This window comes from Plasmopara halstedii (assembly GCF_900000015.1).
Source record: "Plasmopara halstedii genome assembly, contig: Scaffold_3073, whole genome shotgun sequence".
NCBI lineage: Eukaryota > Oomycota > Peronosporomycetes > Peronosporales > Peronosporaceae > Plasmopara > Plasmopara halstedii.
Genome location: NW_020189977.1, coordinates 225,463 through 243,584, shown reverse-complemented (window position 1 = coordinate 243,584; position 18,122 = coordinate 225,463). Strand labels below are relative to the sequence as shown.

Below are 18,122 nucleotides of genomic sequence, written 5' to 3'. Positions count from 1 at the left end.
AGATAATGGTGCTCAGACCAGAACGCCAGGAAAACATCTGAACAACGTCTTCAGCAAACAGTCATGATGAGCACTTAATACTCAAACTATAAGTATCCATCATACTCAAAAAAGTGCGACATACGGTCAAATTAATCGCGATCTTATATCTACCATGTGCTAACCTGTACATTTTATGATTCCTCATTCCATCTTCAAAGAAAATAGAGCATCTTGCATAGTAATGCAGAGTACAAGTACTATGGACATGTACTTCGACAATACAGTATTTCACATCATTTCCCAATTTTCTTCTTCGTTCATATCAAGTGTTAAGTTTACTCAGTTGCCATGCGAATGAGCTCTTTCCTCCTTATTCCCACAACAGCGATAGTTGCTGGTTGCGGTGCCGTCTCAGCATATAGACGACCTAGACTATTGGGTTCGAAGCTGCCTGATGAAGTCATGTCAGCGAAGGAAGCTGTTTCAGCGAATAGTGCACGATTTCTGAGTAGCAAACCCGACAGAGTCAATGTCATTTATGCACCAGAGGAAGAAGAAAGAATGATGAAAGACATGGAAGACATTCTCAATCTTGTGCGAGACAGCAGCCAAGAAAAGATTGTTCCTCACATACCACCTTCTGCAATCACGAAAGGCTCGAATTCTGTCGGGACATTTTCTACTGATCTGAACGAATTACCGCCTATTCAGTACCATGATGGACAAATTTCTGCAGAACATCAGCACATTGGCTATCCGTATGGACAAACTTCTGCACAACATCAGCAGGGGTACGGTGGCAACTTACATCCTGGAGTGATGCACAACTCAAACGCAGTCAATCATGTGGACCAAGAGATCTCGATTGGTGCGAGAAATTTCGCGAAATCTTTCAAGTGGACAGTTGACTTAGCCGACATTGTACGGAGTGCAAGTACCCGAGATGACCTTGGTTTCCTGACTCGACTTAAACAATTCGAAAAGTTACGAGATACTTGGCTAGAACACGCCTATAAATGGGTGGCTCACAACAAACAATCTTATCCTGCAGCCTTTTCCTCAGAGCATATTCCAAGTGATGAATTTTTGTCCTCTCTCGATTCTCAGGTCGCGGAGGCTGAAAAGCTCTTTACTCAGCCCTCAACTGATCAAGAAATCGATGATGTTCTTAAAGCGAGCATCAATGCTGCTCCTGAAAAGCAACGTCATAAGATTCAGACCTGGCTGTACCAATCTGTAGATATACCTACGAAAAGTATGTTTATGGAACCTCTTTTTTTTTCATGCGTCGTGATGAACAAAATCAACACCGTCGAAGTCAAAGAAATTCCTGTGAAAATGGCTCAACGCATGAAATTTGCGACTCAGCAGATTGTTAAGAGCCATGCAAGTGATTCGTATCCTTCCCAGTTTCTATTAGCCCATATCGACGATAACTTACTTGAGAATTCACCCGATGTTGTGGAGTCGAACCTACTGGATGAAAGCAAAGGCATTGAAGGCGGACTTGACAATGTTCTTGCGATGACTAGTGATGATGTTGAACCATGGGAAAAGTTTATGGATCTGTGCTCCCAAGGTCATTTTTCCTCTGACGATCCCTTGATGCAGGCACTCGAAGTGTACACGAGACTTTATATTCACGACTATTTCATCAAGGAGCCGAAATTGATTGGATGGAACGATTGGATAAAGATGAGTCAGACAATACCTGGCAACCTGATGAATGAAGTTGTTGAGGAAGTGAACGGTTTGCTCATTCATGGTGCTGGTGGAGAAGGAAATCTCAGATTTCAACTGTTGAGAAGAAAGAAGTGGGATGACAAGGTAAGGAAGAGAAATATAAAAGTTGGGTGACCGATTCAGAAATGTCTCCCGCGAAATTGTATCAAAATCATGTCATGGAGTCGTCCGATAAATCTTTGAAGAACCTTGTTAACTATTACACAGTTGACTACATTCTTAATATTTTTTTGTCTGTGCAGCCAGTATTATTCCGGCAACAATGGCATAGTCAGCTCCAAAGTAAAAAATGACGATACTAATCTTCCATTCTTGCATCTATGTTCTACGTAATCGTTTGTTCTGATTCTTTCTCCTTCGCAAAATGATTATCATTGAAGGAAAGACTGCATCTTTTAATTTTCCGTTTTTTTCTAATTCAGTAATATTTTGAATATTACACTTCATGCAGCAAGGAGAAAAATTAGCTTCCAGAGTCCGCGCTTACAGAAAATGACTACTCTTGAACTTAGTATATGACCTGTAAAATTAAGATGTGATTTATAAATTAATAAAAATCCTTGATGTTCAATATTCAAAAATTAACAGACTTTAATGGTACTATTGCAAGTGTGTAATTGTCTGATGACAATATTGTACAATTGTTTGCTACGTAGAAACTATGCTGATGTGAAATTCTGGAAACCAATGACAGCGATACAAAATTAAGTTTTATCAAGGATTGTTATCATCCATGTTGTGGAGGTAAAGTTACAGATGCGAAAAACACTAGGTATCATAAACCGTTTATATTCAGATCCTTATCGGCCACACTGGCAAAGAATGCAATTCTCAATACATTACGCAGAAAATATAAACAATGCAGCTCGTCAAACGGCTTCTGCTTGACTTGTATGATGTTACCTAAATTTAGCGCTTTAAAAGACAGCCTACGCAGCTCGCTGTGAGAAACGCTGTACTACCATTTCACCCAATCTCTCGGTCTTGTTGACTATATAGATTCACCTTGACTCAAACATCTGTCACCAATGTAGAAGCAGGTGGCTAGTGTTTGTGCTAACTACTAGACAAATGGCTCAACAACTCATGTCGGTGTCTTTCGAGTCCCCATCACATGAATCACATAATAAAACATTATTTTCCGTCTCGCCTGCAAGTCGACTGAGTTGGTCAGATTGAGGCTCAAGGCCTGTACATCGGAACAATTGTAACGTACCACCCGTGAAAACGTAACGTCGACACAAAGGTCATTATAATCTCGATGCTGAGCCGCCTAAGTGAAGTTATATAATAGACATAGTTTTGATATCAACATAAACGAGTTGATTAAAGCGCCAATAATGGATTCTCTACATCTACCAACTGACAGGGCAAGACCGATGCTGCGGCAGCCACTCAAACTTCTATTTGAGAAGATCAACATTGGGCTTTGCCGACAAGGTAGTGTCTGTCACATAACAGAGTAGCTTGATCAAAACAAATATTTGTCGCGATGGAGTTGATTAGGCTCAAGTAAAATTGCTAAGCAATTCAGAGCAGAATTTGTATATCTTTTAGTTTATAAGGCCCAGTTGATCCGAAGCTCTTTTTGGAAAAATAGTTAGGTGCCACGGATATCTCTTCTGAGGGATCTTTGGCGAGTCATGATCCCACTTCTGTGAGAAAACAGAGGTGCTCTTGGTACGGGCACGAAGCTACGATGTCTTCAGTGCAGATCCTGGGATGGTTCGAAATCGACAGCAGTTCTCTTGCTAGATGCTTTGACTCGAGCTCAGGGGACAAAAGCGACAGTAAGCCAAGGTCTTAAATGAGACGGAAACGACCGATAGTATATCACGGTCTACAACGTGTTTCTCTGCTGACACAAAGAAGGACAACCGTATATTGTGACTCCCAGATCGTGTTGCAGGCAAGATGATAACGAGCAGCTGTTAGCTTCTGGTGTGGCAAAGCTAGTATAGTCTAGACATATGTATGTCGCGAGTAAGATAAAAATGATGACTAGGATGCGATAACTCGGCTGTGTCAGCACTACCGTATGACATGCCTACCGTGCGGAGCAAGAACGATCCACAGGTAAATGACTAATCAGTAATACTCACATGACTTTCTCTTCATTCATGAAATAATAATTAAAGGGCCGTACTTCTCTCCGTTTTCTCCGCTGCATGCTCGTACAGAAAGTAAGTTTTTGAATCCTAAAAATTTGTGCGGTCCCGACGTACCATTTCGGATCCTCAAAATGGTACGTCGGTACCGGAGTAGATGCTGATACCCTTTTCATAATGGCAATCTCTATCATTGAGGTGACGAACATAACCCTAATTGGGAGACGTGGGCGACTGTCTTCAAGGATTCTATGATTTTTTCTGTCGATTTAAGAAGTATTACGACGAGGTGAAGAGGGATCAACAACGCGTGTTACATCTGACTAGAGTTGCGTTATGAACTTGACCATTCGCTAGCGTATAATAAGCGACACGTAGCCACGATTACGGCGCAATCGCCAGTCTCTAGACATGGTTTGTTGGAGAAAAGCATGGTCAAGTGATCTTTGTATCGAGACCTGGCTGATTGATATACATCTTTATCTACTGATTCGTGACAGTGACGACCCACTCACTGCGATTGCGTCTTTGAGCAGGATGCTATGAAAGTGGCTGCTTATGTTACAGCGACTGTCTATTCCACCAGCGATGTTAAATCAGCGGGTAATTAACTGTCAGACCACACCATGATTATTCACAAGCCCATGATAGCGATATATTCGTGTTAACCGAGCAGAGCACAATAATATTGGATATGGCATGTTAAATACTTGCGAACGGTGCTCGAGTGTATGCTCCTTTGAAATTAAATCCATATAAAAAGTGCGTCTTTGCTGCCGATGAAATTCTTGTCTCAACTTGATTTATTGAAAGGCAGGGCTTGCGGGCGGAATCCGAGGCGATAAAGACCATCAGAAAGTATCCAGTACATCTGTCCGAAGATGACTTGAAGAACATTTTTGGCCTGGCCGATAGCTTACAAAAGTACATGGGAAATTATGCCACCATGGCGCGATTCCTCGTCAATCTTTTCGAACCTCATGTCTAACGGTCCTGGTGTACAACAAAAACTGCGGCCTATAAGGTTGTAAATAAGCATTTCTTTTGCTCGAAGTTGTTCGATTCAAATTTAGACCATGCATCCTACGTCGTCCACGGAGCTAAATCCCTTACAAAATGGCTGCACTTTACTTCCAGCAGTTGTCAATGGGCATGAACGCGTAATCGCATTTTAGTCTCGCAGACTAGAAGCCGCAGCGAACAGCTACCCTGTTCATGACAAAGATCAACATGCAATAAAGAGTGCCCTTGTTAGGTTTGAGCTGCAGATCCTTGGCGTTAAGCTGCTTGTGATCGCCACATCTCTCACCAAGAATAGACCAGCCAAAAAAATGCAATTTTTATGGAGTTTACCAGTCTACCAAACCGCTGCTGCCCCATGCACACACAAAAATTCTGCGAAGCGGTGACCAGCGAGGTCAAAGAGCGCTCTCAGAGCAACTTGCGAACGTACATTGAATCTCTATATGAGTGGAAGGCCAACGAGCATAGATCACTTAGGACTGCATTGCATCGCTGACAGCGTCTTCGGATTCATCAAGGCGTGAGCATAAATAAGGCTTTTTTCCGACAGTCGATGTGCGGCGGGGCTGCCTTAGCTCTTTTGCTTAGAGGAGGCGTTCTATACTTTGAGCCAGTACGAGAGTAGCGGATCGCAATACGCTTACTTTAAGAGTAACTACAACCTTAACCCAAGGCTAATTCTTTCATTTGTTTTTGTATTTCTCATTTTAATTGCGGCAAAGCCACCTATATTTAAATTTGTAGGTTTTCTATCTATGAAGTAAAACCTAAACAAATGTATAAATACTGGCTGTTCCAGTCACGTACTGACTTCTTGTTCAAGTATATCCACACCATTGTGTGCTCACGCCATCTTGTGTAGCTCACAACCTTGTGTGATCACACCATTTTGTGTGAACGACACCCTTCATTTCCAGGGCACGTGAGATCCCGTTACTCGATGCGAATCTTGCAGATGCTCAAACTCGTCTCACTTTTTCAGATACAAGTTATTGGTAACAAGCTGAACCTACCAAGAGTTCCACTGCGGAATCGTCCGCTGCAGAAAGCGGGTACGGAGTGGGTGACTCGCGCTAGGTGAGACGGAATGTAGCCGCCCTTGGAGGATATCTGCAGGCTTTCGATTTGTCGGGATAGATCTTGGCTATTGTCCGAAGCCCATTATAGTCCTGAATTCATTTTGGAGTCTACAAATATTTTACGTCATATTTGTGACGTCACGACAGCAATCAGCCCCAAACTTTCACCCTAAATTTGTTCGAGTACCCAACCTAGTGCTGTATTTTCATTCGTTTAGATATTATTTTTGAAGTCTGCGAAGTTTGAACGTCATGTTTGTTACGTCACTACGAGGCAACCTCAAATCGTCGCCGCTATAAATTGTATTTACTTACTTTTGTGTATCTAATAGACTTTCACAAGTAGGTTTCGCTCCCATCAAGAATCCAGCCGCAATTACGATGTCCAAAATGGTACATCGTAATAGCAACAAGAACAGAGTTATGCATCGGCATCCTCGCTAAGTCAAACTACAGCGGGGCTGCCGTGGCTCTTTGCGAAGAGAAAGCTAAGCTATGGTTTCCGGTTTACGTTATTGACAAGAACCAGAGCGAGTGTAGCGGATCGCAATTCGCTACATCCGGAGTGCTTCAAACAAAGGTAAAGACGCTCTTCTGTTCAAAATTGAAACTGTATTTAATTGTTTTGCTGTGGCAGAACCATTAATATTAAAAACCTTAGGTTTTCCTTATTAATACAGCAATACCGTATTGATATAGTGAAGCCTAATTAATGTTTATTATTTCTGACAGTCCTGCCTTCTTGTTACGTTGAGCCACACCATTGTGTGATTCCACCAACTAGTGTAATACACACCTATGTATGTCACAACATCTTGTGTGATCCGCCCTTTCGTACAAGGGTACGTGTAACCCCGTTACAATAGCTTCAAGAGCTTCGGTTGCAAAAACCGCGCCTTTTCGGTGGCTTGCTGAGCCATATGATGATATGCGCGGTAGACTCCTGTTGCAAATTAGGAGCAAGTACTCTAGCGTAAAACTCTGCGCGCAGTGATTGCTCGTTGTGTGTACGCTGATTCACAATATCCCAAAAGCGTAGAGGAAGAATGAGCCGTCAGGGAGAATATTCCGGGGGTTGTATTGTTCATTGTTAACCTATACTTTCTGGACACTTATGTATAGTAAAAATTGTACAATTGTGAGTACATTTTTGTGTTATCGTGAGTTTTAGAGTTACCGTGTATTGGTACGATTGACGATAATGGGACTCAGTAGAGGTAAACACATAGCAACAAGGTAGTCTTGTTATAAAGCGGTTAGTGAGTTAAGAAATCTTATCTATACGTCACGTTGAAACAACAGAGCAACGTATGTATCTACTTACTTTAAGGGCCCTAGTTGAAGCGCACAACCCAATTTATCTGCATTTGTAAACGTGGACTCTTCTAGTCGTAGCTTTCTTCGTGCAACATGCACGACTGTTAAATTGAAGAGCATGGTAAAAAATGAGCAGCATATACTCTTCAAGCAACATGAGTGGCTTTTATTTTTCGCTAATTGGCGTAACAACCAGACAACATCATATTGTCTACAAAAAACTTTCATTTTAAATTACCGGCTTCTTAAGTTTTGAAAAGAATGTAACTCCCGACGTCGTCCCATGAATTCGCTTTAAGCGTAAGCACTTTGTCCACTTGACTCTATCATGGCGTTCCCGTACCCGATTAACACTCGCGTCACTTCGCGTACTTTTGATAAAATACAATGCGATCGTCGACGACAAGAATTGGAGCATAATGCTTTAAAAAAGTTTACGCAAAATAATCAATTACAGACGCTACAGAATCAGTCAGACGTTAATGTGGCATTTCGTCGTCGTACGAACTATGCGGCTCAATTGTCAGCTGAACGCATGTTTGATGAGACTCATATGCAAAATCAAAGCGATCGACACCGTGCTGAACGTGAGAAACAACAGAATGAGGCGCTAGCATGTGCACTTGAAACGAATTACAAGGTTCAAGAACAAGAAGAGCGAAATGTGCAGCGAATTTGTGAGGCTAGTGAAGAGCTACGCGAACTTGAATCATTCCTTAAAACGGCTTATATGAATAAAGATCGAGCTAAGCAGCAACTTGAGCGTGAAATGCTTGCAGCTCGAGATCGTCAGCGTGAAATGGCAATTGAACAGCAAATGGAGTACGATCGTCAACGCGCACTTGTTGAATATCAAAATGAAGAGGTGAGAAAACGAGTTGAGGCTGAAGAGGGCAAACGGGTACTTCAGACTCAAATGATTCAGCGTCAGGAGTTACGACGTGAGGCTCAACTTGAGGCAGATGGAGAGCGACAGAAAATTGAACAGCTCATGCAGCAGGTTGAGCTTGAGGATGCTGCAGAGATCGCACGTCGAGATAAAGCACGTGAAGAAACACGTGAGATGATCACGCAAACTCTTCGAGAACGCGATCGTGTGAAACAGGAACAAGTGGCGGTTATACGACAGGAAGACGAAGCTATTGCGAGGTACCAACGACACATAGCAGCCCGTGAGGCAGGTATTAAAGCTGCTACAGACGTTAAAAAAGCACAGGAAGATGCCATGTTTCGTGCTGTGGAAGCCGAGATTCAAGCTAATATGCGCAAGGATGAAGAAATTGAACGTTTGCGCGATCAATTATGGGAAGAAGAATTGTTGCTGAAAAAGCGTGCAGAGGAGGATGAAAAACGAGCTGCAAAAGAAAAAGCAAAGGATGAGATGATACGTAGCAATGAAATGCAAATGCAGCTCAAACAGGAATTGCGTGCTCGTCAACGTGCTGACGAAGACGCGTTTAATGAAATGCTTAAGGAAAGATTTCGATCTGAGGAACGCCGAGAAATGGAGCTTGCCGTATTTCGTCGAAAACAGCGCGAGGAATTTGTTGGTGAGATTGCACGCCACCGTGCACTTAAGCAAGAAATGGTGCATGCTGAACTTGAGCGCGAACGACACGAACGGGAGCGTCAGGAGCAGGATGAAAACTATCGACGCCAGGTGGTTGAGGCTGCGAAGCGGCGTTTACTGCGCGAACACGCCGATGTGTTGCAAGATTACTTGCCGCGTGCATTGCGTCCGACCTCGTCTTCAAGCAATTCTATTATTCGCTGATCACTTAAAATATTTTCATAACACAAGTTTGATGAGTACGTCCATATTTCAAATTTCTTGGTTCAAAGGTTTCACCGCATATTCTATTACGGGTGACTCTCGGTGCAGTCTACAATCGTACTTTGACGGTCGCTGTGCTTTTCTCATCTTTCAATTATCGATAGATCTTAAGCGAACGATCCATAGACGTAGATGCCAGAAAGCTTGAGTCCGGTGCGAATTGTACGCCCGTAACAACCGCTTTATGATCGTTGAACGTCTTGATCACTTCCCAATGGTTCTTGCCTACTTCCTTTAGCACTTGCACACTCTGTGCACTTGCAACTGCAAGGTGCGTACCACTGGCATCAAAGTTTATTGAGTGAATCACTCCCAAATTAAGTTCGGGCTGATGCTTTTTCAAGTCGAGTTCAAAAAAGCTCGTAGCCTTGCGCAAATCCCAAAGCTTGACAACACCATTTTCACAACCGGACGCTAAATAGTAGCCATTCTCGGAAAAGCTTAGCGCTGTTACAGGAGCCGCATGGCCTTCAAACGTCACCACGTTCGATAGCGTATTAACGGCCCACATTTGCACCAATTTGCTCTTTGCTGCAGTGCCAAAGATACCACCGTCTGGATGAAAACGAACACAACGTGTCTCATTCGCTGCTTTTAGAGACTGATTTGATGATACATTAGGCATGGCCAGCTCGCCGTTTAAAGTGTAGCGAGAGAGCAATTGACCACGACGGACATCGTGGATCGCCCATGTTGCATCCATAGAACCAGATAAGACGTAATTGCCTGTCGGATGAATTGATGAGCTGATTACAGCATCATCAAAGTTTCCAAGCGTGTAAGCAACACTGTATTCGTCTCCTTGTAAGGTCCACAGCTTTACAGTCGTGTCGTATGAAGCTGTGAGGATCAAATCTGCTATTGGATGGAACTCAAGATGACTTAGTTTCTTGCTATGACCAGTAAGTGTCGCCACAACCTGCTGTTTGTCCGTGTCAAAGAGTTTAGCATGTTTATCAACACCACCCGTAGCCACTAATGTTGGCCGCTTATTGTCAATGGCTATACACGTGACACCAGGCTTGTCTGAATCGTGCAGTGTGTGATTAGAAACCATATGCCAGTTAACTAGATCACTGAGGAGTGCAGCCTTTTGCGGTCCTTCTTTTTTCTTGAAATCCTTGCGCTTTTTGGCCAATTCTTTCTGCTTCGCTTCAATAGTGGCCAACACTTCAGGTGCAAGTGTAGCGCCATCATGCATTTCTACATCTTCCTGCTGTCCTGACGATAATGAGGTCAGACGTTCCTTGAGCGTAGCATTTTCTGCGTTGAGACGCGCAATGACGCGGCAGGCAGCATCATGTTGATACAATGCGTGACTTAATTCCTGACGCGTTTGTTCCAGATGTTGTTTCAGTGTAAAGGTCTCAAGCATGACAGCATCCCACTCATTCTGAAATGTAGATAAAAGTTGTGGAATACTAGAAGCCTCGGGTGCGATAGCCATAGACGTCGATGCTGTCGATTTTACTGTTATGGACGTCGGGGCGGCTTGCAACGTCAGGAAATCCTGATCGATATTGAGCTCAACGCCCGTGATGGGACAGCGGTGCTGATTCTGCTCTAGATATTTAAGCACAAGACGCTTTTCAAACACATGACCTGATTTGAGCGACACCACAGGCTCGACGGGCACTTGACCACTTAGACTACACAGCATTATTTTAGACGTCCAAGGGGATTAGATGTTTCTATGGTTTTGATTTTATATTGTTTTATTATGTCTTTTACACAATAGCAAGATTTTTACCATTGATAATAGATCGATTTTTCATGACATTTTTAGATATCAGTCATAATATCCTTAAAATAAGCTAATCCCCGACTCTTTGAGATATACACCGTCTGCATGCTGCATTTGCACGTCTTGACTTCGCGTTTTAAGCTTCTCAGATGCACTTCATATATTTAACAATAAAATATTTGTACTTGTTGCAGTAAAATAGTTATATCTTGTTTTAAGAGTGGCTTATTTGGGTGACGAGAAGCCGGGCTGATATCGCGTAAATGAAGACTGGAGATACAATATCAAGAAATCCTTCAAGGGAAGAAAACATTGGTTATGAAATGAGGGCTTAACAGACGTATAATTGGAAATGATATTTAAAAGATATATTAGTCAAAAAGGCGAAACTAATATCATATTACTTTAACTCTTAGCAAAGATTTTAGATTCATATACCTGAAGTTTAGAGAGTCATGAGAATGAGACCATGAGACCAGTCTTCAGGCTCTTAGTTTGGATAGCAAATAGTGCATGGGATACAATGCGCTGTCTTTGCAGCATGCTGACGAGTGGTATCACGATAAATCCATTGAGAAGTGAAAAAGGCCATAGATCGTCCTAGACAAGCAAGAAATAGATTTGATAAACAACAAATTGCGCATGGCATCACTAACATCAAAATGTATGGTAGGTCCATCAGATCTGTTGAGAGGAATTGTCAGCACAGGGTGGAGCCCTCAGTCGAAAGATGGTGTTAATTTATAATCTTCACACGGACCACACAACTAATATCTTGAACAACGAATTCAGGAGATGTGCGAAATTAGAAATGGCCTATCCAGCCAGTCAACTCTTTAGTTTCACATCATTGGCTATCCTTCACTTAGTGTGCCAAACATAAACTTATCTGATTGTTTGCTCTATTCTTTTATGTATAAAATCTAACAAGATACCTATATAAATCTATTTATTGTGTAGAAGTATTTTTTCGTTCTCAAAAAAATTGCAGATTGCAAAGTATATTTTCCACCAATCGGTCACCTGCTAAGTATGACTGGCGGCTATCGGACCGATTAACCAATTCTTAAGCCATTCCCAGTTTCTAGTCCGAATCCATCATGGTGAGCAATTGTCGTATGTCTTTAGCATTCTGTCGATGTATTGAAGACTCTTTCTTCATGTACAGTCGAAGAAAACCGCAACGAAGGAAGTAGAGGAGGTAGTACGTGTAGGCCCATCACTAAAGGAGGGTGAGCAAGTATTTGGCGTGGCGCACATCTTTGCTTCATTCAATGACACGTTCGTTCATGTGACCGATCTCTCGGGCCGTGAAACGATTGTGCGTGTGACTGGAGGAATGAAAGTCAAGGCTGATCGTGATGAAGCGTCGCCTTATGCCGCAATGCTTGCCGCCCAAGATGTGGCCGCCAAATGTAAGGAAGTTGGCGTCACTGCTCTGCACATTAAGATCCGCGCTACGGGCGGTAACCGGACAAAAACTCCGGGCCCCGGCGCGCAATCTGCCCTTCGTGCGCTTGCTCGTAATGGCTTGAAGATCGGACGTATTGAAGATGTAACTCCAATCCCGACCGACAGTACCCGCCGAAAAGGAGGTCGTCGTGGTCGCCGTCTTTAGACAGATGGAACAAGATCAGGGATTTTATCCTTACAATTTTCATGCTCTTTTGATAGCATTTGGAGCTTTTCTTTTGGACTGGGAAGTCAGATTGCTTCGTTTATGGGTATTGTCGGTCCCATTGCGATCAAAACATTGTGAAACCATTTAAACATGAGATTGTAATGGAACAAGGTGATCTTACTCCTTAAAAAAGATATTTTTTATATTGCAGGACCAAACAATTACATTGGCTGCAATAAACATCCTAATACACCAGATCCCTGCCATGCTTGCGGAGTTAATTCCACCACCAAAACCTCCGACTTTCTGCGCACGAGCACTCGAATTTGACGATTAATGTTGCGCTGCACAATGTCCTTAATTGCTGCTAATTCTCTGTGGTTGCTGGCGTCAGCCGATCCAAAACGCAACAACTCATCTTGAGCTTGCAGTCCCGCTATATCAGCTGGAGACCCTCGTTGAACACTTTCCACTACCGCAAAAGAAAGCAAATCTTCCTCTTCTTGCTTCACCTGATTCAGTGTCACTTTCCACTCGGTTTCAAGCTTCTTCATGCTATCAGTTAGATCAATTCCTGCCGTTTTAATTTGCTGCTGTTTATTTCCACTTCGAGCCTCAAACACTCTGCATTTGCGCGTTAATAATATCTCTACCTCGTCAACATGTGATATATTTCATACCTTGGAAGCAGCTTTTCAATTTCATTCATAACAATACGGTGATCTGTTTGTTTGAGTGCTAATTGATGCCGCAGCTGACGCACACGATAGACATCAATGTCTGCGCGGGGAAACCCTTCAGTATCCACAAGTGGTCCATCTATTCCTGGATTATTACCCGAACTTAATTCTGCAACGATAGCCTCAATTTCTGCCTCAATAACTTGCTTGGTCTCCACTGCAGCCTTGTATTCATTTTCCGCCATTTGAAATTTCTGCAATTAAAATAAGTATTGTATCTAAATTAATCCATGGTATATTTATATTATAAAGTTAGGGATGAACACTTTTTTTTTTCCTTCTTCAATCTCGCATGCTTTTGAAAATCTTGGCATTTGGACTCGTCTATAATCTAGCCACTGGGCAAGGCCCAAGTCTAGATGAAGTCGTTAATGACCAGTTACTACGGGTGGGATCCGATCAAGCAGCCCGAGTAGATTGTAGCCAATTGTTTGAGTGCAAGATTGTATCCTATAGTCCCGTTTGTGGCTCGGATGGAATCACTTATGCCAATTATTGTGTCTTTGCAAAAAAATATTGCTCGTTAGATCAAGGTGCAGATACTTTGTATATCCAATCTCAAGGTAAATGTTTTTCTACGTCTGAAAATGATAAATATCAAGACGGAAGAAATTTTGCGCCACTGGATGAACGGTCTACTTTATCTCAATATGACACATTAGAGGTGGATACGTCAAGTGTTTTTTGCTCACTCACGTGCCAAGCGACATCAAATCCGGTCTGTGGAACGGATGGAGTCACGTACACAAACGATTGTCACCTTCTATCCACAAAGTGTAAACATCCACACTTAGAAAAACGCTCGGATGGTGCTTGTAAAAGGGATCATTTCGATATTTTGGAAATTGATGACACTATTTACACTGATGCTGCAGAGGAAAAGTGTAACTCCATGTGCAAACGTTTGTACGAGCCAATTTGTGGCTCAGATGGAGTAACATACGCAAATTTGTGTCTTCTTGAGTATGCTGAGTGTCGGAATCCTAATATCAAAGTTTTTGGACCAGGCAAATGCCCAATTCACATGCAAATAGCTCATACAACACACAATTCTGAGAGCAAAAACAATAATGACGTGTCATGTATACCTGAACTTTGTACGGATATATATGCACCAGTATGCGGCTCTGATGGTCAAACCCATGAAAACCTTTGTCTTTTTTCCAATGCTAGATGTCAATATCCCAATCATGAATTATCAATCATTCATGACGGCGAATGCAACGTCGACACACAAATCACGTGCGACACGATGACGTGTCCTATGTTCACAGAGTGTCGCGAAAAAGCTGAAGCAGATAGTACAATTGTCGCGTATTGTGCGGACGTTTGCTCGCCTGATCGCTGTGGCGAGCTAGACGAATGTCAATTAGTGGATTCTGATTGCTTTACGGCTCCGTGCTCTCCTATTGCCATGTGCGTTCCAAAAACGGTGTGAAAAATGTGTCCATATCATTACGTGAGATCGATTATCTCTACTAAACTTGTGCGATTCTGACAGTTAATGTCAGTTTTTATATCACGACGACCATCAAACCAACCATTAAATTCACAATCAGTAAATAAATTACTTGATAATTCAAAGGATTCACCTTCATCATCATTATCTTGATTCCTTCTCTCCGTGAATTTGTGCCTCTCACTTGTTTCTAAGTCGTTTACGTGACTATCCATGACTCGGGTGTTTCTCTTAATTCGTCGTCCTTGATCACTACTTACTTGCTTCTTATTCTGCTCCCGTCCGATTCCTTGCGTCAAAGCAACTTTTAAAGGGTTCTGACATAATGGACACTCTCCTTTACTATCATCGTCATGATTATCTCTCCTCGTCAACCGAAAATGGTCTTTTAAACATGACTTATGGCAATACATTTCGCAATCTTTATGATAACAATTTAGTATGTCGTCACTTTTCATCTCAGTCTTCAGCTCATTGTCACAAATAAAGCAATGAAAATTGATCTTCACTTTCTCCACACCTGCAAAAGTCTTCAGTGCTTTCGTCTCACAATGCACAGCTAGATATCTCCTCCCAAATTTTCGAGCAATATTATGGATCTCTTCATTTGTAAAAGTCACAATGAGAGGCAGACCCCGAAACGGCTTAAGATTTACTAGCTCCAGCATCTCTACAATCTTTCTCTTGAGAGAGTGAGAGGTTCCAAATTTTTGAAGTGATTCGGCGTGTGGCTTCAAAATTTTACTAGCGTGAGGATGCTGCCAAATCCACTCGACTGCAACATAAAATTTCAGACAATGAACCGTCCAGAAATTCATATTGACATACATTGAAGGGCACGAAATTTGCTTGGAAATCCGTGGACGACAGCAACCATCTCCCTATTTGGTATAATGCAATCAGTAAGTCTTAATGGCTTTACTTTCCTCTTAAAATTATAAATTGCACAAATTCAAAAATTACCCACCAAGGTCGAAATTTTCGCGTTCTCTTAGCTCCATTGACAAGCTCTCCATTATGTTGCCGTATGCGACGTGTTGGGGATACAGTGAAACCAATGTACGTGCACCGCAGGCGCCGCGGAGGTTGCGCGGGGGTTAACAAGTAGCATGAGAAGAAAAGCATCGCATAGAATTGGAGGACCGTTAATTTATTTATTTCATACCGTAATATTCTTAAAATTCATCATAAAGAATTATTTTTTGACAGGTCAAGTAGAAAAAGATTTAATGTGCAAGAATAAAGAAATGCGTGCGATATATTACGAGCCAAATGCTTCGTCGGTCTTGTCTATCATTTTAAATTCGTAGTGACCACGACCATCGAACTAGAACCAGTCGAAACAAAGACGTTATTAGCACATCCAATAAAAATATCAAAACTGATAAAAACTTGACAATACGTACATGAAGTACATATTCGTGGTATGACCACAACGATTTTCGGTGCGACACAGTGAAGAGCGTAATATTTTGTTCCCGGCAATAGCTGTACATTACGCCTTCAATATCAACACTGACTGCAGATGTGCACTCATCTAAAATAGCAAATTGAGGCTTGTGGTAGAACAAACGAGCCATAGCCAAGCGCTGTTTCTCACCACCGGATAAAACATCAGCCCAATCGTGTATACCGTCCCATCCACCTTCACGATCGACAAGGTGGCCAAGTTGCACTTTTTCCAAAAAGAATTTTAAATCATCGTCTGTTCTACTAATGTTCTGCATGTCTTGAAAAGAATGAGGATAAATTATCTGATCGCGTAGAGTGCCAAGCGTCAGATACGGGCGCTGAGGGATGTAAAACAATCCGTTGCGCTTTGGTTTTGTCATTTTGCCGCCAAACAATGGCCACAATTCTCCGAGGATCCGAAATAACGAGCTCTTGCCACACCCATTTGGTCCCGCTACAACAACATTCATCCCCGACTTTACTTTGATATTAAGTGATGGCACTAGCACATCACCATTTGGAGTAACAAGCGGGACGTTTTCAAATTCAATGACATGATCACGATACTGGACATCTCCTTTGTTCGGATACAAACCTAGTGCATCAGCGGAAATCGACTGCGTCTTAGACACTTCATCAACTCTCTCGTCTATACCTTTGAGCATTGTACGCTGGTATTCACCTCTATCTAAATCTTTTAACACGTCGATCAATTCAGTCACGCGAGCAGTAAAACCAGCTAAACGCGTCAATTCTCGACCCGAGAGCACAAGACGACCCATAGCTTCTGACATTTTCATTAACATCTTTCCAGATCGAAAGTAGTCTTGCATTCGCTCTGCATACGAAGTATTAAGCAATCGCTTGTTTGACGAGTCTAAATATGGTTTCGAAAGCACAGCATAACCTACTAGTGTTGCGAAATACTTAGCAACGATATTGTCAATGACGCTTATAGAGAATCGAAATTGCTGCGAGCTGCGCACCACGTCGATAAGCTTGTCAAACGACTGGTCTAAAATTCGTTTCTCCCGAATATTGCCATTATAGAAAGCAATTTCTTCACTATGCGTGATTAATCTCGAGTTGATATAGCGAAAATTTCCTTCCATCTGCTGCTCAGCAATGGTAAATCGACTAGTTGGTTGTCGGAGCCACGTAAGGAAGAAGCCTGACGCAATAAGGTAAGTCAACATGATGACTGGACCTTCAACACCAATAGAAGAAGAGAGTCTAATGAAATAAATGGTAATATCCAATATAGGCTTCGACATGTTTGAATACAAATCCGCCACCGAATTGCTGAAACGTTCAACGTCCACTGTAAGCAACTGATCGGCGTTCGAGATACGGTTGTCAAGGTTCGACACTTTGTAGTAGACAAATCCTTTAACGTATTGTTCGTACAAATGTCTTGTGAGTCGGGTTCGGAAACGCAGACTGAGCTCAGTGTGCCCGTATTTTAGTAAGCTGTTAACACAACTCATAGGAAGCATTATAGCTACGAAACGACGTAAATGACACATGAGATCTTTCTGAGAACGCGAGATAATAGCACTCTCAATCGCCGAGAAGGTTTGTAATACCACGATGTCAAAGGAGGTGCGAGCCATAAGCATGACGGCTACAAGAGCAGCAAAAGCCACTTCAGCTGTGAAAGGGCCGGGCACAATGACCTTAAATAGTCGTAAAAAACGCTGATAAAACTCTTTGTTTACTGCCACCGTCTCACGACTGCCTTGTTTCTTGGTGATAAATTCCGAGTCTATGGAAATGGATGCGTTTGCCTTCTTCTGGCCATGGCTGCGGATCGCCAACGCCAAGGCTACCTAGAGATACGAAAAGGTGAGATATGAATCTGATTTAAGAGGTAGAACGTACAATCGATGCGATTGGAATTGCACCAAAGGCGGCATGTGACTTGGACAACACCCTCATGACCCAGCGCCACTTTCTGGCGTTTGAAAGTTTTCAATTATAACAACAATATTATATTATTTAATAAAGACTTACAATAATA

The 18,122-nt window shown here is 42.3% G+C and overlaps 9 protein-coding genes across 9 annotated transcripts; 5 read left to right on the top strand and 4 right to left on the bottom strand.

The window, feature by feature from the left end:
- Positions 1–330: 330 nt before the first annotated feature.
- PHALS_07234 (uncharacterized protein) lies at positions 331–1,839 on the top strand (the record flags this gene model as incomplete). Its single annotated transcript, XM_024720663.1, has 1 exon — positions 331–1,839. One exon carries the CDS (start codon positions 331–333, stop codon positions 1,837–1,839), a length of 1,509 nt encoding a protein of 502 aa, XP_024585840.1.
- A 3,972-nt stretch (positions 1,840–5,811) lies between these two features.
- On the top strand, positions 5,812–6,108 carry PHALS_07233 (uncharacterized protein; the record flags this gene model as incomplete). The annotated part of the gene is made up of 2 exons (XM_024720662.1): positions 5,812–5,933; positions 5,994–6,108. 2 exons carry the CDS (start codon positions 5,812–5,814, stop codon positions 6,106–6,108), a joined length of 237 nt encoding a protein of 78 aa, XP_024585839.1.
- A 1,472-nt stretch (positions 6,109–7,580) lies between these two features.
- On the top strand, positions 7,581–9,026 carry PHALS_07232 (meiosis-specific nuclear structural protein; the record flags this gene model as incomplete). The annotated part of the gene is made up of 1 exon (XM_024720661.1): positions 7,581–9,026. The coding sequence occupies one exon, from the start codon at positions 7,581–7,583 to the stop codon at positions 9,024–9,026; it is 1,446 nt and encodes a 481-aa protein (XP_024585838.1).
- A 154-nt stretch (positions 9,027–9,180) lies between these two features.
- On the bottom strand, positions 9,181–10,746 carry PHALS_07231 (mRNA splicing factor; the record flags this gene model as incomplete). Its single annotated transcript, XM_024720660.1, has 1 exon — positions 9,181–10,746. One exon carries the CDS (start codon positions 10,744–10,746, stop codon positions 9,181–9,183), a length of 1,566 nt encoding a protein of 521 aa, XP_024585837.1.
- Positions 10,747–11,930: 1,184 nt separating this feature from the next.
- On the top strand, positions 11,931–12,448 carry PHALS_07230 (40s ribosomal protein s14; the record flags this gene model as incomplete). The annotated part of the gene is made up of 2 exons (XM_024720659.1): positions 11,931–11,933; positions 11,999–12,448. The coding sequence occupies 2 exons, from the start codon at positions 11,931–11,933 to the stop codon at positions 12,446–12,448; spliced, it is 453 nt and encodes a 150-aa protein (XP_024585836.1).
- Positions 12,449–12,672: 224 nt separating this feature from the next.
- Positions 12,673–13,376, bottom strand: PHALS_07229 (26S proteasome regulatory complex, subunit PSMD9; the record flags this gene model as incomplete). Its single annotated transcript, XM_024720658.1, has 3 exons — positions 12,673–13,075; positions 13,132–13,231; positions 13,289–13,376. The coding sequence occupies 3 exons, from the start codon at positions 13,374–13,376 to the stop codon at positions 12,673–12,675; spliced, it is 591 nt and encodes a 196-aa protein (XP_024585835.1).
- Positions 13,377–13,483: 107 nt separating this feature from the next.
- PHALS_07228 (Protease inhibitor protein) lies at positions 13,484–14,629 on the top strand (the record flags this gene model as incomplete). The annotated part of the gene is made up of 1 exon (XM_024720657.1): positions 13,484–14,629. The coding sequence occupies one exon, from the start codon at positions 13,484–13,486 to the stop codon at positions 14,627–14,629; it is 1,146 nt and encodes a 381-aa protein (XP_024585834.1).
- A 17-nt stretch (positions 14,630–14,646) lies between these two features.
- On the bottom strand, positions 14,647–15,775 carry PHALS_07227 (giyyig catalytic domain containing protein; the record flags this gene model as incomplete). The annotated part of the gene is made up of 3 exons (XM_024720655.1): positions 14,647–15,425; positions 15,479–15,531; positions 15,618–15,775. The coding sequence occupies 3 exons, from the start codon at positions 15,773–15,775 to the stop codon at positions 14,647–14,649; spliced, it is 990 nt and encodes a 329-aa protein (XP_024585833.1).
- Positions 15,776–15,911: 136 nt separating this feature from the next.
- PHALS_07226 (atp-binding cassette sub-family d member 3) lies at positions 15,912–18,040 on the bottom strand (the record flags this gene model as incomplete). The annotated part of the gene is made up of 3 exons (XM_024720654.1): positions 15,912–15,977; positions 16,057–17,931; positions 17,984–18,040. The coding sequence occupies 3 exons, from the start codon at positions 18,038–18,040 to the stop codon at positions 15,912–15,914; spliced, it is 1,998 nt and encodes a 665-aa protein (XP_024585832.1).
- Positions 18,041–18,122: the final 82 nt, after the last annotated feature.